Source organism: Heliconius melpomene, chromosome 6 (assembly GCF_056956725.1).
Source record: "Heliconius melpomene rosina isolate 202511_hmr_F chromosome 6, ASM5695672v1, whole genome shotgun sequence".
Classification (NCBI taxonomy): Eukaryota; Metazoa; Arthropoda; class Insecta; order Lepidoptera; family Nymphalidae; genus Heliconius; species Heliconius melpomene.
Genome location: NC_140394.1, coordinates 1,519,458 through 1,545,446, shown reverse-complemented (window position 1 = coordinate 1,545,446; position 25,989 = coordinate 1,519,458). Strand labels below are relative to the sequence as shown.

Below are 25,989 nucleotides of genomic sequence, written 5' to 3'. Positions count from 1 at the left end.
GTTGGCCTGACTCTCAAACATGAAACTACTATATAATAAATTATTTGAAAAACTCTTTAATTCATAAATTTACTAATTTCTTTTCACCTTATCTATTTATGCAGTGATTTTGACAAAACTTAGAAAACTGAATTTTATTTAACTGCTGGGTCCGTTCTCCACTTTTCGCCGAATTTTTCGAGGCATTGCGTGTTGAATGGCGGAACTCAATGCAGGGTTTTTGCCTTGCTGCCAGAGCAAAGAAATAAAAATATTAATAAATAATAATTCATTCTCTCCAGTGAGTCTCTGATCTAGCACACAACCACCAGGTTACAGTCACACCTTAGTGCCCTTGTGCCATGACGGCTTCTTTGCATTCTTTTCTTAATATTCAACTTTTTCCTGCACCAGGACCCTCCACGTGGCTTATTTACACGTTTTCAAGCTGTGTGCTGTTAATTTTTCCACCGCTAAAGAGAAATGTATTAGAATCCTGTTTTATTTTATTTTAAATGTAAGTGTTTTACTAATTAATATAAACGTTCCTTTCTTTCGTCATATGAAGCTTACTGTGTACATTGTTGTGCATATTATTTAATATTTAAAATATTATTGTATAAAAATCGTCCGCAATTTTGTCGCCCTTCTAAATGTGCCGCCTTAGGCAGGATGAGTATCCCGCTGGTAAATAAGTACTTACGTCACTGCTCGGACTCATCACTGTTTTTTGGAGAGTTTGTAGGAACAACCTTTTCAGAAGGCAGTCGTGAGCTTAAATAATGTATTAGGTTTGCCTGCCAATTTAAAAAAAATGAGTGATTAAGTCACTATTTTTCTTAATTTTTCCTGTCTGGGGAAAATGTTAATTACTTAAAACATTATAAGCACATTTATACACATTTATAATTTATTCTTCCATGTGGGAATATGATATTAAAAGCCCGACACATGAGGTGGTCAACAATAATCTATATTTGGAGTTTAAGCAATTGTAAATTTTTTACTTGCATCATTGTTTTGAGTTCAATAGGTTTGATAAAAAATTATCGTTTAATCTTAGTTCTTGGCGGCATATAGATGTTTAAGGCCAGTTAAATTTTGCTATTACAAATAATTTATTAATATAAAGTAATAACTTATAAAAATGCTTTTAAATCAATTAACATAAAAACTAAGTTTTTTTTACTTTTATCGCCTGAAATTACATTTACTTTATCTATGTAACACTGAGGTAGGTCCTGTAGGGTAGATCCTGTAGAAAAAGATGGAGAGACTTTTGCAAATTATTTTATTTAATTTTAGTATTGGGGTGGGCTCTTATGTGATTCGCTAAGCCGAATTTCGTTTTGAAAATCCGCTTACAGGACGCACAGTACAGTTGGCCAGCATCATTATATGTATAGGTGTAAGAGGGTTTGAGTTGAGTCTTCCGTAATTGGCGTTTGGCATCGAGATCTTCTATGCGCTGTTTTTCGTACTTGTCCACATTTTTATGGACGATGTGTCGCCATTCCGGTCTGAGACGCGCATTCTCCTGCCAGCACTCTGCCGGTATTTTGCAAGAAACAAGATTGCGCTTGAACACGTCTTTATACCGCAAATGGTAGGTAATACTTAGATTTAATTAAAAATTATTATAATTCATTTAAAAATTGTTATTAAGTAACAAATAAATAAGCAAATATCCTGAACTGCCTTAAATTAATCGCGTATATTTTGTACGTCTGGCGCCACTACACGATTAGAATATTTAATTTAACTAACAATGAGTTCTTTGGTTTAACCAGGTAGTAGACAATTACATTATAGGTAAGTATATATTAATTATTTATAGCTAAATTTGTTAAGGGATAGGTGGAAAGAAAAGAGTGAAAAGTAAAAATGAAGGATTTTTTTTCTTTTGTTTTAAGCAGGGACTCAAAATAAGTCCCTATTGTTATTAAAAAAAAATTAAAGAATTGAAACAATTGTCAATTTGCGTGCGCAACGACCCACCGCCGCCGTCTAAACTAAACACGATGTTTTTGTGTTCGATTCCCTATCGGAGGAATGAATTATTGTCAACTGCTTCTCTGGTACCAAGACAGGCTGTTGAAAATTGGGCGGTGGTCGGGCATGGAAGGTGTAGGTTTAGGAACTTTAGGTTCCCGCTAATTACCTTATGGGATAGGGAGAGTGAAAAAAAAAACTATCAATACCATTACCGTTATATTAAGTTTATGTCAATAGCATAGGTTATTCTTGGTGACTTTATTATTTATTATTAATATACCTAACCTTATTATTTTGAAGTGCTTGATTGATGCTAATATGGATTGATAATATGGTTAAGACTGGTTAATATAAGTAAATGTCGTTTTAACAAAAGATTTATAAATATTCTTTTCCTGATAAGATTATAGCTTAAGTTAAGAAAAAAGTAGGCTAATTTTTAATTTATATTAATTTAGAATTTTATTTAACTATCTTGTGTTAGCCTAGGGAAAGCTATCAGAGGCCAAGGTGGAACGTAAACGTGATGTTTGTGGATATCCTTCCTATTCCGACGAATGAATTATTTCCCTCTCTCTCTCTCTCTCTCTCTGCGTTCCGCAGATCAATAAAAATCAAGTTCTATTCGAAAGCGGACACCGGAGTGTTTTAACATTTTCTAAGTTAACAGTGTTATAAGCGAGGCACGCTGTAAGCCTAAAAAATTAAAGATGCTAGGAAAATGGAAGAGGGTATTAGGATAATGTTGATGTTGAGGTAAAGGTAGAAGTATTACGTGTTGAGTGGCGGCACTCACGCACACTGTGCCCCTGCGCCACGACTAGCAATCATCAATTAGGTACAACATAAAACAAGATAATTTACATCACTTACCAAATAAAACAAATTAAAAAATCAACATACTAATTATCATACAATGGTCCAAACATTAACTAAATCTATACATAAATACTTATAATAAAATCGTAACTGATCGGTGTCTGTACATGGAATATATAGGAAAATAATAACAATAAATTAAATTTTCTTTCTCTGTTTATCTGTTCGTTTGGTTACGCTAATCTCAGAAACAGCTTAATCCATTTAAATACAGTTTTTATTATTACATTCTGTCTTTTATTTCAAATCCGCTCACAAATCAAAAAGTGATGTCAATATAAAGAGTTACATCCGACAATATTGTCACAAAATAAGTGATTTATTGAATTAGCTAAAACTTTAGCTATCAATTTATGGATATTATCTATAATATTATCATGAAAGAAATAGAGATGAAAAATAAAGTAGGGGCGCGAACCCCTTCACTTGATAATTCCTTAAGTCCATTGAATTTTTACAATTTTTTCGCTTAAAACCATCTACGTGCTCATCTATATGTTTGCAAATTTTCATTTCAATCAGTCAAACCGTTTGGGAGCTTATTGTTGGAAGAGTGTAAAAAGTCTCTAGTAGAGCGCTCCGCTCGCTTCGTTCAATAATTGTGTTGTACAAGCGGGCGAAGCCATGCCGGATCCACTAGTGTTCTTTACGATCTTTAATTTCGTAAATGATAATGCAAGTGTCCTCACATAGTTCACTCCCACCGCTATAAAGGGACCCCGAAGCGCCATAGACCGCTATGGCTGTCGAATAAACAATAAAGCATGGTAGTGTGAAGCCTATTATCAATTTAGTTGGCCAGAACATGATTTACGCTGGCCAAGCTCCGCCTGTCCTGTGTGATTGATTTTATTTGATTTGGACGGTAGTTGAATTTTAATGATTTTAAGTTATGAGATTCGAGCGAGGCGCTGTGAATTGACATATATTTAATTTATACTATTTTTTTTTATTTAATTATATTTATACTTACTTTTATATAATATACTCGTTTTTCGATTGGGCAGTATGCTGTATCTTTACGCACAGATGAATCTACTGGACATAGAAAGTTGAAATTTTGCATGTATGTAAAAAAAGTCATCTTCACGCTGTATCCTGCACACAGCAGAGTAGGCAGAGGGAACTTAGAGCTACGACACTCCGTTCCCTACTTTCCGCCGAACTCTGGAGGCATTGCGTGTTGAGTGGCGGAAGTCAACACCGCCCTTTGCATCGACACCACAGCGAAGAAATGGAAATTTAAATGTAAATAAGTATTTCATTTCCTCGAGTGGGGAACAAACGACACAATACCACAACCAATAATTAAAAACAATATTATACTACGTATCTACTAATAAATCTAAAACGCTCTAATCATTTAACTTTTAACCTCCACAGCACTTCGCTGCTACATTGTATGAAAATTACTTAGCGGTGTGTTTAAAATATCTTAATTGACAAAATAGTTATACGTATGCTAAATCTAATGATTGAGTTAGTTATGAGCGCTCTCAACAGAATATTAAAACTGCGGAAAACTAATTCATTAATTGTTCATGAATAAGAGTCGCGAGGTAAGGAAATAATAACGGCAGGAACATGGATATGTAGATTATATTAGTTTGCTTTATTGATTTATTAAGATACGAGTATTTTTTAGCCTGTAACTTTAAAGTAAAGGGTTATTGTGCTGTCTTGTTACTAGAGGGTAATATTAGAAATGATTCTTAATTTTTTACCCTAAATGCGAATCGAACCTAAAACGACGCTGATACTGCGCCACGATGGCCCTTATAAAGCATTTTGTTAGAATACGACAGTTAATCCTAATAAACTATTGGGCTTATTTTTTTCTTTTTAGTTTTATGTTTATGTAGTCAGGGTCTGTCTGTCCCCCAAGAAGCATTGATTGCGGAACCTAGATCGTTATCCTAAATATGTCTATCCTGTGTCTTCCTGTTACATACAACATTACGGTGTGTTAAAAAAAACCGGACAAGCGCGAGTCGGGCTTGTCCACCGAGGGTTCCGTACAAATTTGGATTTAACCACAAATGTATAGTTTTCAGATTTTTTCCTGAACTTGCACTACCTGTAGATGCTAGCTGCCAAATTTCATAATTCTATGTCAACCGGAAGTAGAAATACTATTTTGTCAGGAAATCATGGAACCGTAGATCTGAATATATGGATTGAATTTCAACACGATATTTTTTATTATTTTTGGACATTGTGTGAATGGTGACCGTAGTCTACGGCGGATTATTTTAATATTTAACATTTTTTTTTTTTTCAAATTGTAACAGCATTATCAACATATGCACTCCTTTATACAAGTTCCCCTTGACCAGGACCTTTCTGGTACTTAGTAGTTCTACGTCTTTTTCGCCCATAATTTTGTCAGCGTGAAATCCATTTTTTACTTCCCTACAAATAGAAAGGAAAGGAATCTACTTAAACTTCAAGCATCTACGTCCAGTAGTTGTGGTTCTGCATTATTTTTCTGCCACTCTGTGAGTAGGTAATGGAAGAGTAATGTAGGTTTTATAGAACATAAAAGATTTAATATACACCATTAAACTCTGCAAAAGTAAACTCAATTTATTAAGTGTTAATAAAATGTGTAAAGTTTTAATTAAAAATATTTTTTATTAAAAAAATGTTTTCTTTCAATTTCTAAACGAAACAAAAGCATATTTACCTTGAATGTCAATGATATTCGTATAAAATACCTTATTTGTGACTTATGTAAATTATTTCTTTGGAATTTCAGCGACTTGTACTTGTTACAATATAATAATATACTATAGTGTCTAACATGAACGATGTTTTACTACAAAAGGTCTACAAATCAAAGCCTCAAAGAGAAATTATCATAGTTATATAGCTAGCTATCAACAGGTAGCCGTTATTAGATCATTTATTATTTATTATGAAACTAATCAATGGTATGTTTTGACTATTAATCTAATATTTTATATCATCTCCAAATGTTATGCTATCATCCTTTGTATTCGGGCCCATTGGGCTGATGTTAACATGTACGTCGTCGATCTAGTACTTTTAGTAAAAAAATAGTTGAAGAGGTCTCTTAGACCTTTAACATTTAACATATCCTTTATTCAAAAAGACTTATGAAAGCAATTTTGAATCGTTGAAAGAACATAAAGTGTACCAGTGCACTGGTTCGGAAGCTGGCAACATACTCAACAGTTGTTCTTTTTAAGGTCAATGTTACGCTTTAATTATTAAATATCTATTTAATAATTAAATGCCAATCTTGGTAGCTATCTTGCATGAGACGCAATTGATAATTTGATTCAAATAAGTATAATAGGCTTTTCTTCTTAGTATTGTTATTTTTTTAAGTTACTCATTTTTTTGTAGTGGCAAAAATAGAATACAATAAGTACAATAAATATTGTATAAAATAATTAATTAAAACAATGAATTGCTATTTTCTTTTTTATCTTTACTTTGTACCTACCCCACACAAAGCAGGGCAGAGGGAACCTGGTGTTAATACACGCCATTCGCTATAGGATACTTCCGTTTCCCACTTTCCGCTGAATTCTGGAGGCATTATATGTTAAGTGGCGGTACTCAACACCGCAATTTGCCTCGTTACCAGAGCGACACAGACAGTCAAATGTAACACTAATCTTGCATATAAGTAATCTAAAATTATATTTTTCATATTTGTAAACATTACTACATATACGTACATACGTAAGAGTTTATAATCCACGGCTTGTGGAGTTAAGTAGATAAGTTACAGATGCGCTACGAATACAGCGATTTCAGGCAAAACACCTAAAAATACTTATGCAATAAAATAGTAAATAAAACAATACCTAAATAATGATAATTTCCATCAATAAACGTATTCTCACTTATAAGTATATATTTGAGGCATTATTTAATATATTAATTACAATACATTTTTTTAAGAAAAAATATCAATATTTTATGTTATCTTTAATGAAATAGTGATGTAACATTTTTATATTTAGGTACATGTACAAGCATTATACCTAAGTCACAGTTAATATATTATACAAAGTATAATAGGTACATTATAGAAGACAGAAGCATTAGGCACACTACAACCATTTCAGTTTCATGCCTTTGCTGTCTTTTGTGTTAAAATAATCTAAACATATATTTTTTTAAAAATAAACGGTGCATACATACTTCTATCACTATAATTGCCAAAAATGCCAAAGTTTATAATTACGCAATCATGGTGATATTCGAAACATGTAAGAAATTACAAATGCGTATAAGATTAGAAGAAAAACAATGGAACACACAATCATTTAAATATGTAGATATTTATTATTTTTTTTTAAATAATTTTGCATCTTGTTGTAATTTCCTTGCTATGGTTTTACTCATTTATACGATTTTTAAAATTTTGTTTTCGGTATTTTAATATATATATTCACAATTTGATCCCAAAACTAAAATTATATCATCTTCACGCTAAAACTTCTACATACAGACTGATTAAACGCTAAACGCCAACAGATTGTAAAAGTATTTATTTATTTTGCACCAGTTTTTTATCATCGCTAAAATAAGCCATAAATTGCTTTAAGTTGCTTTTATAGCACCCATTTCACTTTGAGAAAGAATTTTTAGTCATTACACAAATAATCTACGTAGATATTTAGTAAGTTTATTGGGGATGTCTAATACGTTTGGCCGCGGCTGTAGCTAATGTTTGTTAACTTAATACATGACCTACTTTTCATAATATTACTATTGTACTTTACTTGTTAAGTGCATTCATAAATATACATAAATAGACATATATTTTGTCTTTAATAATATATTACCTAATACTTACACTAATATGCGTCATCCATAAAATAATTATAACAGTAAATACGGACAACTTTACAATTTTAATAATTACTGAGTAGATAATCCTATAATCTACTGTTTGAAAAAAATACTTATCTATATAAACAGTCATAAAACCCTATAACAGACAAAATACAAATAGATAATGTGTAGTAAACCAACATTTTTTTATAGAAATAATAGTATTTTTTGTAAATGAACTATTAAAAGAATCGATCAAAAATTAAGAAGAAAATATAATGAAACGTTTAAGGGTTAGTTCTCACGTGGATGACGCGCTAGGCCATTGAAATCGCAGTGCACAAGATGCGTATGTGTAGTATATAAACTGCGAGCCGCGGGGAAGGAAGCATCAGTGTTCTATCACTAACAAATATTAAATTATCTAATTTAAAAAATAATATTTAAATTTAAAAATGACATCTGTCATTTCAACTGTCATCGCTATTTTAGCGGTACATGGTAAGTTATAAAAAAATATTTTTTATTTAAAAAATAAGCGTTATATTTTTTTTAATATTTTTTTACGAGATTATAATTTATTGATGGCTAATATATAGAACACAAAAAATTATAAGAAATAAATTAAATATACCTACTAAATTACTTTTTATAATTTTTTTTTGCTATAATTAAAAAAATATAAGTTATTACCTAATTTTAAACAGATAATATTACTAAATAAAATATTGTATAATTAAAAATAATTTTAATTTAATAATATAATTAAAATAGATTTATACATGTTAATTGACGTACACACAGAAAATCAGATAAAATTGAAGGTTTATTATAATAGTATATTATGTAGGGCTAATTGTTGCATGCAAAAATTAAAACTAAGTTTAAACAAAGCAAAATGAATAAAAAGATACGTGAAACACGTGGCTCCTTCCTCTCCTGCATTGGATCGCACAAACATCCGATAAAACAATAATATTGTGGATTTTTATATCAACTTTAAAATAAAAGAATTACATGAACGTATTGCTCGTATATTTAATCATGTTTTAAAATTGTATTTAGACACTTATATTTATGAAAATACCAAAAATATAATATACAATATTTTATTCATACAGAGTTTCGAAAAAAATATTTAATAATATCTACTATTTAAAAATGTATATTTAATATTCAGTCTTACATTACATAACTTTATTTAACAAAAAAATTAAAAACCATATAAATTTACAATCTAAGTAAGATTGTTAATTTTATCTATATTGCTAAAATTTTCTACTTCACTTAAAAAATAATCGTTTGTCACAAATTAACAAAGCATATAATGAAATAATTACAATAGCCTTTGCAAAATCGTGTCATAACTCATACGACATCAATGTATTAGGCGTGAAAATTATTTCAGCAAATTTGACCTCATATTACGTTAGATAATGTAAAAGGTCGCTTGTGTTTGCTATTTACGTCTTAATGCATTTATTATAACGTGTTAACTTTAATAGTACATTTATATAGAACGTGACCACTCTGTTATCATCTCAAAACGGAACATCACTTTTTTTTCTTTAATTAAAAAAAAAACTATTGTATTAAAAAGTAACATTTGCCTATTTCATGTAGAACATGACAATTGATCTAAAATTTGGGTGCTTTTGTCTCATATTACATTCGGTTATTTATTTACGTCCCAGTGCCCTCTTCGGGACATACAAACGAAAAAGGGACGTTCCCGTTCGAGCCGGGACGTCTGGTCACATTATCTATGTATGAACATTAAGAAGGTACTATACATAAAATAAAACAAGGCTAATGTCACGAACTAATCTCTTGATTGAGATAAGGTTACGAATTGAGACTGGTGCATTTCTTCACGCCTTTATCTTATAAAGGTATAATTAATAACACAAACATTAATAAATTAAAAATTTCAATTAAAATATCTATATATATTGAGATATATTTTCTCAATATCCAATATAACCTAAGCTAATGCCACGAGAAAAATGTAGGTAGCGTGGACTCCATATATGGACTTATCATTTAAAACACAACTATTAGTGTCTTCCAGTTATATATAGAATTTTCACACAAATTTAATATTTTTTTTTACATTTTTTTTAAAGTGTTATTCCACACGTTGGAAAGAAAAATATTTATTTAGAAAAAATATAAAATTTTTAACCTAACGTCTATTTTAAAAATGTTAACGTCTTAAATGTGCTTCCATTAATATTCTGAACAAAATCGGCACGAATTGAATGTTTTATTAAGCTATTCGGTTAAATTGCGTGTAAATATATCGCGGTTTTTAGGAAGAAATTAACGCGCTGGTTTGATGTTTGAAACAATCGTTTTTTTCGGCTTCATTGTATCCCGCACATAGGGTAGGCAGAGGGAACCAGGAAACCTAGTGCTAAGACACCTCTTCCATTTTGTCCCCTACGCCACGACGACCTCAAAATTATTTATAATATATATATAAATATTTTATTTAACGCAATGTAGAGTTCCGCCACTCATATAATCATGTTCAAAAACAAAAGAAATCACATAGTTCTCCCATTTCTCTACAAAAGCCGCAAAATATGGAATATTTGTAAAGAGGAATTCATATATTTGTTAAATATTGATACTTTTATGTCAACATCCTTACTGCATGTGATTATAGTAAGTAAAAGCTGTAATTTAGCATCCGTATATTATTTCACGCTGCTTAAATACATAACGTGTGTAGTATAAATATTGGGGTAGATCTAAATTATTATATTTAAATGACTTCACCGTAAGTATTTACGGTATTTCCTTATGTTACCATATATCCCTAAGAAATCTTTGTCTTATTTTATAACTATTGAAGCTTAAAGTTACGCTTCCCATGAAGTGTCTTAGAAATCCTATAAATACCTACGTGACTACAAACATTAATATAATAAATAAGTAAAAATATGTCTTTGTGCTTGTAAATGACAGTTCACTTTTTAAATTCTTACAAGTATAAATTCATAAAAAAATATTAAACTTTCACAGACAAATAAATATCTTCAGTTACAGTAGATAGCTCTACTAAGACTATTCTTATTTATTCTCTCCATTTAGAATATGTATTTAAATTGCCAAAAGTGAACAGATTGATTGATAGCTCCTGCATATCGTAAAAACGGTGTCATAATTTGTGAGAAGAATAATTTGAACATTTTAACATAATGGAGTATAATAAGGTGGTCTTTTGCAAATCCTCAATATCCTTGGCCAGTGATGTGAATTGATAATGAGACAAAACGACTCCTAATTTTAGTTTTTACTATGAATTTAATTAGCTATTCCTAACCGCGACACGTCTGCGTGTATATTTGTGGTTTTAACGAGGCATTGATTTGTAGTCTACTTGTCAATTGGTCAGTAATAAAATCTGGGTACAAGAAAACTTATTACCTTAATATTTTATGTTATAATTTAACATAATGACGTTATTGGTTGATAGTTAAGGTGTGTTGTGGGTTCGAATCCTACTTTGGCCATACTTTAATTTTAAGTACAACTTTTCACCAATTTTTCCTTTCTTGTCGTCAAAATGAGATATTAGATATATAATAAATATGTATTATTCTTTAGGTTTAACTAAATAAATAATATATTATCGATATTACAATTACTACAGTATATAACAATAATACCTATTGTGTTAGTATTTATTTTTAAAGCAGCCGTGCACGCTGGCGTTTTGTTTTAATAACATTGTGTTGCTGTGTGATTGTTTAAAAATAAATTCATCGTGAGATTGTAAGATATTCAATAAATGATATTAGCATAGCTTAGAGATATTCAATAAATGATATTAGCATAGCTTAGAGATATTCAATCTCGATTGGATTTTATAAAAAAATATTATGGGCTATAGATAATTCCTATGGGATTTAGTTTAGACATAAGTAGTTCCTATTGATTACGGTCATAATTCATCGTAAAAATTATCGAATCGAAATATGTAAAAATCGGCGGCTCAAGTTAGGTTTTCTCGGAAGAAAATAATGAAAACTAACAACGATTCTTAACATTCAGCAATTCAGCAAACTTTAGGCCAGCCACGACTCGCCAAACGTACCTACCTACTATATAATATTAATTTAAATTTGCACAGTATCATTGGCCTATGGCTGGGGTTACCGCGCGTCGGATCAGCGTCGCTGGGCGGTCCTCCATCCGGCGTGCGGCGGACGTCAGCAGTCCCCTATTGCGATATCTGCACGACAGGCCATCCCCATATCTATTCCGGCTATGGAGCTCATTGGATATCAGAACCCCTTGCCTGGACCCCTCACTCTAACTAATAATGGACATTCAGGTATTTTTGTACGAGACCTTGTTTCATCAAAAAGCTTCCCATAATATGACCGTTATATTTTTTTTTCTTAAGTTTAATAATTTAGTCCACATATTAATTCTTATACTTTGCACAATAAAGTATTTGTTATAAATGAATCGATTTCTAATAGATAATATATAATAGTTAAGCCTACTAATAATAAATAGCTTAGTTTATTAATATTTATGTAATTGATTTATGATTTTAGTTGCACTAAACATACCAAAATACTCATCGGAAGAAGAAAAGAAAGGTTTCCGTCTACCATACATATTCGGGGGCCCGTTAGACAATGAATATGAAATTGAAGGGCTACACTTCCACTGGGGTGATAAGAACAACCGTGGTTCTGAACACACTCTCAATGACATGAGGTTGCCTTTGGAAATGCATATCATTCATAGAAATAAGAAATACAGAAGCTTAACTGAAGCTCTCCAGCATCCTGATGGTCTGTGTGTCCTTGCTTTCTTCTACCAGGTAATTGATTTGTTTTCTTAATTTTATATTATTATAAATACTTAATTTAAGACAAAATGGTAGAGCAAGAAGAACTGGCGGTACGTGTACAGTACTAGATGTGGGTTTAATAGGCCCATATACGGCAGTGTTTAATAATTGTAATTTCGCATTTTAAAAAGTCTTTTTCTTTATTGGATAAATTTAAACAATATATGATATTAGTCGTTTATTATAACTGTTTTCTTCAAAAAGTGTGAGCTTTGTTATTTATTTATATAAAATATTAATAAGTCGCAGTGGGTCAGCCTCTGATTGCTCCGATAGTTGGAGATTCAATCTCCCCATGACAGAGCACAATATTGAATTCCACACATTACTCTATGACAGGATAAAACGCGAAATTAAAAATGGAATATATTATTAGGTATTTCATTCTTACAGGTAGTAGAATTCGACGCTAAACTCCTGACCCCCCTCATTAAGAACCTATCGGCCATCGAGAACTACAACACAACCATGCAACTCCCCCATACATTCTCCCTCTCCTCAATCCTCGCTGGTCTGGACACGGAGCGTTTTTACACTTACAAGGGATCTCTGACCACCCCACCTTGCGCTGAGGCTGTCACGTGGGTCGTTTTCTCCGATTATCTACCTATTTCTGTTTTCCAGGTAAGTTTTAAGTTTTTATTTTAAACTGCTGTTCATCTGCACCGTCGCGGTGCAGATGAACAGCGTCTACTAGTAAACACGACGGTTGTCTATTCGATGCTTACTTGGAGGGATGAATTTTAAACGGATTTTTAGCACTAGGTTCCCTCTGCCCACCCCACTATATACGGAATTCAGTGATTTAGCTATGGCAAAAATATGAAACAATTTTTGTCATTAGTAATTTTCGGAATATCTTAATAAATGTACTTTTGAATTGCTGAACAGTGGCTCGTAAGGTGACTTAATTTGATAATATTTTTATATTGTCATAGATTTTATCTTAATTTAAATAAGACCCCATAACCAATGCAAATTATTATGATATATAATAATATTTGCGGCTCTATACAAAATATGAACTATTAAATAGTGGCGTGGTCTCCATTTAAATACCTATAAGTATTTACCGATTTTTTTATTTATTAAAGTTTTTTAAAACATTTTAGATGGACAACTTCCGTGGCCTCCTCTCCAACTTGAACTTACCACTTGTAGACAACTTCAGACAGCTACAACCTTTATTCGGCCGTCGTATATTCGTTCGCATTACATCTAAAAACCCTAAATTCAAAAAATCGAAGCTCCATTACTCTAAATGGGATTGGGTTGGACATAAGAAGACTGAAAACGACATCGCTGAATTCGATGATTAATTATAATGAAAACGTTTAACTACCATTAAATTTTACGATTCATGTTAACCAGTCACGTCTCGTTTTACGGGTTTAGAATATAATCAAAGCCAAATTATGGGTATTTGTTAAGTTTTCTAAGATTGTGTGCATTGTAATATATAAATATATATATAGGGATACTCATACATACAACTACATAACAACATATTTTCTATATAAAAGCTTGTTTTTACCATTTAAACAATATATCGATTTATATGGTTTACCCATTAATCGATTAAATCGATGTCTGAGCCTTGACATTATATACAGCCCTATAGATATATTGTGTGCATATAGTATTATTATGTGTAAGTTATTAATAATATGTGTAAATAAATATATAAAATAATTTTGCTTGTTTTATTTAATTATAATACAGTGTTAAAATAAAATATACATTGATATACTTAAGTTAAATATAGAGTGCTAAATAAAGCAGCTATGTGGCGTAGTTATCTGCACCAAACATTGACTGAAAAAAAAAGAAATAATACGCTATACAGATTAAATATATAAAATTTACAAATATATACACAATATTTTTCTTACCTGAAAAATTGTTAACAATAAATAACAAGAAAATCAAGATTACATATTAAACAAAATAACACAATTATTTATTTTTATTTCTCATTAAATACCTTATATTTATATTAATATAAATAAAAAAAAACGCAAATCAAACAAACATGCAATATTTATAAAGGATAAATAAAACTCATGTATGTAGTTTTGCGATATAATATAATACTTCAACAATCTATACAATGTTTATTTATTATAGAACTAATTAATATTTCATTTTAAATAATTTATTATCTATTATAAAAACTGTTTATTTAAATATTTTATTCATTTGAACAATATGATATTTGTGGAATGTGTTATTTCAAACTGTTAATTAACCCTTAAACAGAGCAGAATACTAAACCAATGTATTTTTTAACTGCTTTATTTATTAATATTATTATTAAGTGTATGTGAAAAGTCCTTTTTTTAATTAGATTTTTTTCTATTTTTAAATTATTTCCCTTTGCCTGTTTAGGGATTGGATTTAATATTTGATATTATGGAAAAATGTTTCCCATTAACTGATTAAGGGTTAATATAAAATTGCACACGAAAATATTATTAAATGCAAATCCAGATTTCTATTGGTTAGTTTTTCTTCTATATTGGCGTATTTACAGGTGCCAGTCGGATATTGGTTTACTGACAAAAACTCATGCAATAAAATTACTTTAGCGTACCAAGTCTTCTGGGTTGAACATGCCCTGAAAAAAGATAAAAAAATGTTAAAATTTGTTTTTTTATAAAACTTGCATAATTTTTTTTATTTACTATATTATATAGCAGGGTGCCGTGCAAAAAAAATAGGGCTCCACTCTGGGCCACTTCTGTGAATCTGTCACTTTTACAGTTAAACACTGAGGTACCACAACAGCCTCTTAAAATACTGTTGTACCAGATTAAAGGAATATAAATAAAAAAAAGCATATAAGCATATAAATCAGTATTCACAAATACATTTGTTTTTAAATATATATAATATGTTTGTATACTGTCCAGTAGTAGTTTTTTTGCACCTTTTTTACCATCTAAGCCCTCTCACCACTAAAAAAGAGTTCTTTAATACTTCTAACATTATATTTATGTGGTTATCATCTGTGTAGGGAGACTTTTATAAATTTTAACTAACAAATGAATAATGCGATGAACATTTATATGTCAAGAGAGAATATAATTTAATCAATATTTTTTACATTATTATAATATTTAAAATTTTGTAACATAGATTAAAATAAATGATTAGTTACCTTAGCGCGACGTAAAATTGAGTCCTTGGAAGCATCATAAGGATGGTCTTTGGAAGGAATCTCCAATACAGCAGGGACTGGTGCTGTGTGGGAATCAATAACATGTCTAATCATCTCGGCAATGTTCTGGTTGATCAGAATAATGTCAATGTCGTCGCGTTTGATGAATCTCTTGAAACACTCCTCAATTTCACTCACCGGTGTATCTAAGAAGTATGTTCAGTGTCAATTTTATATGAAAAATTTGCTTGCTCCCAAGAGGAGCTCGAACCCTAAGCCATCTTGCTTACAATTAAAGTTCTAAAAAATATATACAATAATATAAATTTTAATATCTTACTTTTGTCAACAACCATAAAATTGGGATGTCTGTTTTTGTTGATTTCACCAATACCTCCAAGAAGGAATCCCACGCATGTATCCTTAAAATTATAAAAAAATAACATTTAAATGTTCCTACATATTTTCGGAAAATGTGTAATGTCAAAATAAAACTAAGATTGGGAAATTTAACGATTATTAATATACTATACTTACTTCATCTCCGATAACGCTAATTAGCTTTCCCTTTACAGCAGCCTGAAGAGCCATTTCAGTTTATTTTTTTGTTGATTTTATGTGAAAAATACTGAAAGTAAGAACTGTCACAAGAATTCGTCACCTGACTATGGATTTTTGGTATTATGTTGGTCAAATTGTGTGCCAATCAGAAATTATCAAAAATATTATTTTACTTTATATTTTTGGAAAATGTGTGTTTTTCATGCAAGTAGCATTTAAAATTTTCTTTAACTTATCATATTTTAAAATATTTATTAAAATAAGATGATATTTCATAACTTGGTAAAAAAATATAATTTGCGCAAACACAAAACTTAAAAAATATATATTCTTTAAAACAATTAAAGTAATATTTATTTCTGAAGAATATGAAAATATATATAGTATGAAAAGCTTTCATGGTTTCTTTATTTACTCCATGATTCCTATTGACCCCGATAATTTTCGGTACGGACCCGTATTAAATACTCATCATCTATAAAAGTCTACAATTTAATCTTAATCTGTATGTTCAAACCATTTTGAACTGTCAAAAGTCAAATGTAAACGTCACAATTGTTATGAGTATGACTTGTGAAGTACGATTATGTTATTTCTCTTGACGAGCTTTATTTAGCCAAAGTAATTATAAAAATCAATAATAGTTAATAAAATAAACACAAATATGTTAAATATACAAAACTACGGTAGCAGCTCTGAAGATGATACAGACAATGAAGGGGAAACGAGTAAACAACACAGTAACGAAACGTTGTTGTCACATTTAAAACCTGTTGATCCCGATTTATCAATTGCGAAGAAAATGCAAGTTTGTGCTGCCCCAGCAGTTATACCTACAGTAAATAAATATTAAGTATTATTAACAGTGAGTTTCCAATTTCTTTCTAAATTACAATATTATATTTAACTTTAATTTACAGAATAATGAAGATACGAGGGCGTTACTAAATAATACACAGGAATTAATGCATAATCCTAAGTATGACGAACTATATGCACCCACATATGGTCCCGAAAATCCTTTTCAAACACAGCAAATGAAGGCACAAAGAAACATGTTATCTGGATATGTTGAAAAGGCACATATAAGTGAATTTCAGTTTGAAAATCAAAGACGGACATTTACAAGTTATGGTTACGCTATGGATCCCTCTACAGAACCTATAGAAGATGAAAATGGAGATGCATTGGTTGGTGAGTAGTTGGTTGGTAATTGTATCAGTTTGAGCCTTAATTCCAAATAAATTACTATAAAGATTTATTCCATTTGTTTGATGCAGTATCCAGTGTAAAAACACTTCATTCCCATTATTTTTTATTTATTTATTTCCTTTTAACAATTTATTATATCAATATACCTAAAAGGTTTGTAACTATGTTAAAAATGTTCATACATTACACAATTTTAAATTAATATTAATAAAAAATAATAATATTAATAAAGTTAAACACTTAAAAAAAGACTGCCATTCTTATTTCTAATGAATTTTGAAGGCATTGCATGTTGACTGGCAGAACTTAATGCTGTGATGCCACAGCGAGCAAATGTAAATATTAAATATTTTATTTTCTTAAATGGAAATTGAACCCATAACAGACATATTTACAGTCGCCGCCTTGTGCCCCTGAGCTAAGACTACCCTCAGTATTGGTGTAATTTTTTTAATTTTTAATTTAGTTATTGATTTTATTATATATATATATATATATATATATATATATATATATATATATATATATATATATTTAAAATAATGGTAATATGTATGTTAATTCTCATAGTGTCAGCAATGGTAGCAGCACCAGTTGAAGCAGAAGGAAAATCTGTATTCGAAAATATAAAGAAAAGGCCGTTAGATAAAAAGAAAAGAAATAAGAATGACAATCCTGATGATATCCAAGGATTTCTAGGTCCTTGGGGAGGGTATGAAGGTGAAAGAAGGTTAGTAGATTTTTTTACCTTCCCTCTGTATCCCATATTAAGCAAAATAGGCAGAAGGGACCTAGTGTTAAGAAAATTATATGAGAACTATTCTGAGTTCTATTGAGCCACAACTGACTGCTTATTATATATTTTTTTATGTCCTCACTCTTGTGGAAAAAGTGTGGCATTGGTAGCTATTCAGCTACTCACAGTTGTATGATTGATGATGATGATGTTTAAATAATGCTATGTATAAACTTTTATATACTATTTAAAACAGTGTACTTCAATGTTTGTTTATCTTCTTCATAGAATAATGAAACCAGAAGGAGATGAAGCAAAGGAATTAGAGGAGATTTTGGCAAAGAGACAAAAGAAGGGTAAAGTGGATGATGATAAACCATTGGAGGAGAAATCAGTGTTTCATAGTGAGTATATACTTTTAATTATATTTTTTAAAGCATACAATCAGCCTTTTACTGCAATGTTGCTATGTTGTCAAATAAACATAAAGAGCAGCTATCCTGCTTAGTACAGTATGGTGGACTAGTTGTGGCCGACGTCAAGCTCTGAAGAATGTTTTCTGAACTTCTAGCTTTCTTCCGAGAAAGTAGTTAATAGCTCTGTTAGTGGAGTTAAAACTCCTAAAATCAATTTTTAGCAGGCCTCTCTCTAAACAATAGAATAAATTTTAAATTTCAGTTGACAAAGCAACGGACTACCAAGGCAGGTCGTGGATTGAAGTACCTAGAAGTGAAACACAGTTGCGGAGTGAAACACCGCCCGATAAATGTTTCCTGCCAAAAGTTTGTATTGATTTTGCATTTTTATGCTATTTTTTTAGTGCCAATATGTTGCAGAAATATTTTTTGATTATTATAAAGTTATTTATATAGAGATGGAATCTACAACCGTTTACTTTGCCACTGCGCCAAAACGTTCACTCATCTAATATTTTAACTATTATTTAACTCAATTTAATTAAAATTTTCAATTTCCAGGCACACATCTTCACGTGGAAAGGTCACACTAAGGGAGTGGCTGCGGTGCGATGGTTTCCTTCCACGGCACATCTCATGCTGTCGGCGGGCATGGATTGTAGGGTTAAGGTAATTTATGTTAAATATATGTGTATGTTTTTTGTTACAAGATACTTTCAGGCTGCATCCTCTATATAGTAGGGTAGGAAGGAACCTAGTGTTATGTCACTTCACCCATCACACTTCGTCCAATTTTCGAGACATCGAGGCGTCTTGAGTGGCTTTATGATGTGTTTTACCAGAATTATAAAATGAAATTAATTCATTCTCTTGTATGACTATCAAACTCCTACAACCATCGCGTTTACATTTGGATGCTGTCCCATTGCGGCACAACCTACAGTTATTTTCATGGTTTATGAATTATTACCATATTTTACTTTTAATAAAAACATAAAAAAAAAACATAACATTAAGGGAAAAATAAAAATCTCAAAACATTTCTGAGATTTTGCAGAAACGCACCCATTATCATACATTTTTTTTTAAAATAATTGTTTTGGGATCTATTACATTTGATAAGTAGCCCCAATAACATGGTCTTTTAAAATAACTTTTTTCAGCAACAGCTTTAACAGCAATCAGTTATAATGTTAATATATGTATATTTATTTTTCAGATTTGGGAAGTGTATGGGGATCGTCGATGTATTAGAACATATTTTGGTCATAGACAAGCAGTTAGAGATATCAATTTCAATAATTCAGGAAAACAATTTTTATCAGCAGGTATTATGAATGATTAACAGAAATAAATGTCTTTATTCTTATAGGTCATGCTGTAGTCTGCCACTTCTGTCTTCTCTATTAGACATGCACCTAGTAGAGAAGGCAGAAGGAACCTAGTATTAAACATTCTGTTGTCCCTATTTTTGAATCTTTATTAAAAATATGTATTGAAAAAATAAAGATAATATAAACTTTCATATTTTTAAAATGAGTATGCTGAAATCCCACTTGGGGGAAAACAATAAAATATTCACATTATTTTTATTTATTTTATTAATATGTTATGTTCTTTTCAGCCTATGATCGCTACATAAAGCTATGGGATACGGAAACGGGTGAATGTGTATCAAGGTTCACATCCCGTAAGGTGCCATATTGTGCTAAATTTAATCCTGACGAGGATAAACAACATTTATTTGTGGCTGGCACATCTGATAAGAAGATTATTTGTGTATGTTTTTTAATAGTTTTTTTACATGTCTGTCTGTATGTTACATTACAACTCAGGAATCTCAGAGTAAAACTTAATACAGTATGGTTAAGGAATCGTAGCCGCCCTAAAATAAAGCTTTCTGAATGTTTGCGCTTTTGTTCACATGTGAAGTAAATATTCAATAATAAGAAAAAACCTAATATCGCATCTATAGCTAATTTCATGGCAGCCACTACTCGTCGACCGTACTGTACCAGGCGATCATAAGCAGAAAGCACGTCATTTTCGTTATATTATTCACTACACTACATACCACTTCCCCTACATTAAAAGTAGTAGAATAGTAAGATCTAACTTTGTGTTATATATAATTTTGTATTATATATGTCTGTTTGTGACAGTGGGACACCCGCACAGGTGAAATAGTGCAAGAATACGACCGTCACCTTGGAGCTGTCAATACAATCACCTTTGTAGATGATAACAGACGATTCGTCACCACTTCTGATGACAAGAGTTTGAGGGTTTGGGAGTGGTAAGTTAGCCATTTTTTATATATTTATAGAAAGAAGAGTGCAAAGAGTGCTCGTCGTTTTCATTTAGCTTGCTAAAATTATAAAAGTAATATACCAATATATTACATTTTTGATATTAAACTCCTGCAAAAAATACTCGCTCATAACTTTTCTTATAAGTATAAGTAGGCTAAAATTTGCGATGTACATTCTTTGGGAAATGTATAGACTATAGAACTGTTAGCTCATTATTATTATGTATTTAAAAGTTTTACTTGAAACGATATAGTGCAAAAGTATTCCCACTTTCTGCCGAATTCTGGAGGTATTGCGCGAGTTGAGTGGCGGAATTCAATTCCGCGCTTTGATCTCATTAGAAGAGTGAGAAAGTGGAAATATTCAATATTTAATGTCCTCGAGTTGGAATCGAGAATCCACAGTCGTATGCTTGTGCCATTGCGCCAAGACAGTTTTCCAGCCCAAATGACACACAAATAAACATCCCATAATATGCAGGGACATCCCGGTGGACATGAAGTACATTGCGGACCCGTCAATGCACTCGCTGCCGGCCGTGAGCGGCGCGCCCAACGGCAAGTGGCTAGCGTGCCAGTCCATGGACAACAAGGTGGTGGTGTTCTCCGCGCTCAACCGTTTCAAGCTCAACCGCAAGAAAACCTTCGTGGGCCACATGGTGGCCGGCTACGCGTGCGCAGTCGACTTCTCGCCTGATATGAGGTTGGTACACTTCTATACTAAATGTAGTCCTGAATATTGTTTGACTGTGGTTTGTTTTATGCTTGTTACCTCAGAACTTTCCATTAGGTGTATCGATTTTAATGATATTTTTTTTATTTCCAAGTTTCTGTGAAAATGGGACCACATTTTAATTTGACCCAGTTCTGACACTGCCATCCATAAGAAAATCTTATAAGTTCTAAATTTACATTAAGTATATGTGCGACAATTGAACATGTAACACAATACAAATAGACATATAAAACAATATCTAGTTTTTAACTTCAATGCGGCCACGACACATCTGGGCAAGGCACAAGCGTGCGGCTATAAACGCGACGGTCTTATGTCAGATTCCCACTCGAGCAAGTGAGAGATGTATTATTTTTGTTTTTTTGTTCTGGTAACTAGGCAAGGCACGGCGTTCAGTTCTGCCACTGAACACGCAATGCCTAATTCATCAGAAAATAGAAAACGGCAGTCTGAATGGGGAACGGAGTGTCCTAGTACTACGTTTCCAGATTGCCTCCGCCAACCTTATACATCATGAATCAAAAAAAGATATAGATAAGTTTCGTCACTCGCACGACTTGTGGAAATCGGATGGAAAGCGGAGAACAGAGTGTCTCGACACTAAGTTCTACGCGCCGACTTCCCTGCTGTATTACGCCGAATACAGCATGAAGTTGTAAACAAAAAGAAAAAAAAAGGCTATAAAGGTCACTTTTAAAAAGTGTTCTATTTCCTTTTAGATAATGTAGCGGACGTACATAATAATTTAAATTGAAATTATTAATATATTTTTCACAATAACATACCTATTACGTTTCGAGGTAAATTATTTTTAAAATTAATTCTTAGTAATTTTGATGTAATTGAATTTTAATTAAGTATTATGAATGCGTGCTTTAGATAACAATTTTAATTATATATCTTTTTTTTTAAATAATAACTTGGCATTGAATGAAGTTTCGCTAATATAATATTCAATGAAGGCAAAATAATTACTTTGAAAAAAAATAGGTTATGATTAAAAACTTAATATAGCTTCATATTGTATTCCTAGCGGGGTAGTCAGAAAGAACGGAGCGTCAAATACTAAGGTCTCTGCATACCATTTTCGCCTCCTCCACTGTCATCAACCTGTTCATACATGCCCTCCTGGGCCTCATTCTTATTACGGAACCTTCCTCCAGTATCTTCGATATTGTGTTTTCGAAGGTCATGTTTGCAATTATTGTATTGGTTTAAAGTAACTTGACCCGATCTTTCTATTGCAAAATTATTATAATATTTAATTTATTATTTATCTATTGCAAAATTAACAAATGTAAAATATAATGTATATGCAAATTCTACAGTCCAGGTCCAGGTGACCAGTCGTGGCGCAGGGGCACCAGTGTGTGACTGTAAATTCGACAGGTTGTGTGTTCGATTCCCACTCGAGGAATCGAATGGAATACTTAATATTTTCATTTTTTCGCTCTGGTTTCGAGACAGCTTGGCGACGCAACAATACCACTAAATACGCAATGCCTACAGAATTTGAGGGAAAATGAGAAACGAAGTGTCTTCACACTAGATTCCCTCTGCCCACCCCACTGTACGCGTGTTCCAGCGTGAAGCTAAAAAATATATATTGTACGTAAAATAAATATACTTATTGTTTCATAAACAAAGTCACGTTTATTAGTTTAAATTAGGTAAACAATATTTTACAATAATAATATAAATTATTATGTTTATTTAATCTATATACATTATTATCTAAAAGTAAATAATAATGTGAGTTACGATTGTATTGTGAGTTAAGTAAATAGTTAAATTGTAACAAGAGCAAAAGCATTTCTACCGTATCGTGCTATATAGTATAGCTAATGTGTCTATAGCGCTTAGACGAGAGTTGCGGGTTCTACGCCTTTGATTTAAATTTTTAATAATGTATATAATAATCATTGTAAAAAAACTTTCTTTTAACTTCACGCTGTATATCACACATAGCAGAGGCAGAAGGAACCTGGGGACCTTATTATTTATTATTAAAACTCCGTTTTCCTTCGAAACTTCCGTTCTTCACATTCTGCCAAATTACGGAGACACTGTGGAACTCATATGTGCCCTTTGCCTTGAACGAGAAAATGATAAATTAAACGAACCTTGCCACGATATTTTGACCAAATTTATATTTATGATAGAGTACGACGAGTACCTACTTGTTGCCAGACCACTATGTAGTTTCGATACTTCTGCAAGTACTTATATTATAAAACTAAAGTGTTTATTTATATAACCATACTAATCTAAGGAACTACTGGTACGAATTAACACTAGAAGCGCCGCCGTCCCATTTTTGACCCAAACCCAAGGTTGATTGTATATAAGTTTTTTATTTGTTAATTTATGTTGATGAAATTTTTTTACTATTACCAATTTTACACCTTTATTTAATTAAAAATATAAATAATTTTATAGCAGTCATATTTTTTGAAAAAAAAATGAGATTTACCTAGAACTGCCGCTGGGTCATTTTTGTCCCGCCATTATTATTTTATTATTTGAGGGTATAATTTTACATATTTTCATGCCACGGGGACGAGGTGGGGGGGAAGGGCAATGCGGGGGCGGAAAAAAATTGAATAGTAGGTCAATGCCTAAGTTTTTAGGGTTCTGTAGCTTTTAAGGAAAAAAAAACCCTTATAAGATCATTTTTTTATCCATCCGTCTGTCTGTGCCTTTATCTCAGAAATGTATGGAGAAATTGAGTTGATATTCATATGAGAATATGAATATCAACTATATGACGATCTACAGTCCGTTGATTTCCTGAAAAAGCGCCCTTAAAAAAAGATATGACCACTTATATAGTAAAAAACATGTATTTCGACACTACAAAGGGAGTCAAATTAATAAGGTACTTTCAGTTAACTTAGAATTATGAAATTTGGCAGCTAGCATCTACATCTAGTATTAGTACAGGAAAAAATCTGAAAACTATACATTTATGTATAAATCTTAAAAAATAATAGCCTGAAAAGTGGGGTGAAATTGGTGTCAATACTAAATTTTGCCGCTAGTCCAATAATAATAATAATACTTTATTGCACATGAAAAGAAAATATATATATATAAAATTTACACAGAAAAAAAAAGAAAGAAAAGAAAAAGAAGGATACATAGGTACTTAAATTAACATGTGCAATGGCGGCCTTATCACTGCAAGTGATCTCTTACAGGCAACCATTAAAAGTGCAGGACTTATGCAAGAAATTACAGGAAGGCGCAAAAAGTATTACTTAACAAAGTAAAAAAAAAAAATTATTAAATAAATAATATATATATTTATTTAATACACATACATACAAATATAAAAACATATAAACACAAACTACATACATACATACATACATACATACATACATACATACATACATACATACATACACACATACATACACACATACATACGTACATATTATGATACTTTATGTTAAATATTGTTCTAAGTAGTAATTTTTAAGCCTACGCTTAAAAATATTTACTGACGGAGATCGTCTAACGTCACCTGGCAGAGCATTCCAGAGTTTTACTGTTTGGACAGTAAAAGAGTCTCCATAGCATTTAGTGTGACATGAGGGGATTTCTAGGAGGTTGTTGTTGCGGGAACGAAGGTGTTGGGAGTGGAGGGCGTTCGACCCCAAGAACTTAAACCGTTAGTGTTCCAAGTGAGGTATCAGATGAAAGGATGACTAAGCTAGGCTTGAATTTCAGAAAAACACCTGATGCCAAATGTGGGCAATTGCAGGGTAGGTGGAGAGAACCTTGGAACCTAATGCTATGCACTCCGCTGGCATTTTCCGCCGAATTCTGGAGGCATTACCACGCAATGTTATAAATCATCTGTGATGTATCACTGATGAAAAATATATTAATGCATTACTTGGCCTACTAATAATATTAACTAATTTCAATAACTTATAATTTTGTAAGAGTTATTCAGTTAGTTGTCACGACCTTAGAACGTATAAGAAATATTTGATTCTTTCTTTGTGTTTTATTTTTTGGTACTTTTATGTTTGTTAAAGAATAAGAATTGATTATTAAAGATGGTCTACATATTTTACGAATTATTTTAATAATATTTTTTTTGTATTATACCAACAATCAACATAATAAGTAGAATGGGACAAATTTGTCACGACGGCGGTTCAAGGGGGGTCTCAATCTTCGGCACTTCTAGTGTTAAATGAAGTCTGTTTAATTTGGATAGTCCAATTATCAAGAATGGCTAGGCCATAGTGATGACTAATTGTTTTCGATGTAACCCACTGTAACTGCGACCAGAGTCA

The 25,989-nt window shown here is 31.5% G+C and overlaps 3 protein-coding genes across 4 annotated transcripts in view; 2 read left to right on the top strand and 1 right to left on the bottom strand.

Annotated features, from left to right (window-relative positions):
* The first annotated feature begins 1,546 nt into the window (after positions 1-1,546).
* Positions 1,547-14,236, top strand: CAH9 (Carbonic anhydrase 9). Of its 2 annotated transcripts, none has more exons than XM_085186192.1 (5): positions 1,547-1,791; positions 11,810-12,013; positions 12,243-12,514; positions 12,938-13,168; positions 13,657-14,236. In XM_085186192.1, exons 2-5 carry the CDS (start codon positions 11,947-11,949, stop codon positions 13,861-13,863), a joined length of 777 nt encoding a protein of 258 aa, XP_085042318.1. In that variant the 5' UTR covers positions 1,547-1,791; positions 11,810-11,946; the 3' UTR covers positions 13,864-14,236. The 2 variants fall into 2 exon arrangements, with proteins under 2 accessions (XP_085042318.1, XP_085042317.1); XM_085186191.1 differs by lacking the exon at positions 1,547-1,791 and adding an exon at positions 8,021-8,169.
* Positions 14,237-14,612: 376 nt separating this feature from the next.
* Vha14-1 (V-type proton ATPase subunit Vha14-1) lies at positions 14,613-16,401 on the bottom strand. Its single transcript, XM_085186193.1, has 4 exons — positions 16,242-16,401; positions 16,045-16,126; positions 15,705-15,910; positions 14,613-15,161 (listed from the first exon to the last, which is right to left on the bottom strand). Exons 1-4 carry the CDS (start codon positions 16,293-16,295, stop codon positions 15,129-15,131), a joined length of 375 nt encoding a protein of 124 aa, XP_085042319.1. The 5' UTR covers positions 16,296-16,401; the 3' UTR covers positions 14,613-15,128.
* Positions 16,402-16,807: 406 nt separating this feature from the next.
* LOC146538013 (pre-mRNA-processing factor 17) overlaps positions 16,808-25,989 on the top strand; it is a 27,002-nt gene continuing 17,820 nt past the window's right edge. The window contains exons 1-10 of the mRNA XM_085186189.1: positions 16,808-17,103; positions 17,186-17,459; positions 18,048-18,207; positions 18,502-18,617; positions 18,892-18,995; positions 19,191-19,298; positions 19,849-19,957; positions 20,254-20,408; positions 20,792-20,925; positions 21,422-21,643. Coding sequence (XP_085042315.1) covers positions 16,930-17,103; positions 17,186-17,459; positions 18,048-18,207; positions 18,502-18,617; positions 18,892-18,995; positions 19,191-19,298; positions 19,849-19,957; positions 20,254-20,408; positions 20,792-20,925; positions 21,422-21,643 — 1,556 coding nt within the window. The 5' untranslated portion in view covers positions 16,808-16,929. The remainder of the gene's footprint in view (positions 17,104-17,185; positions 17,460-18,047; positions 18,208-18,501; positions 18,618-18,891; positions 18,996-19,190; positions 19,299-19,848; positions 19,958-20,253; positions 20,409-20,791; positions 20,926-21,421; positions 21,644-25,989) is intronic.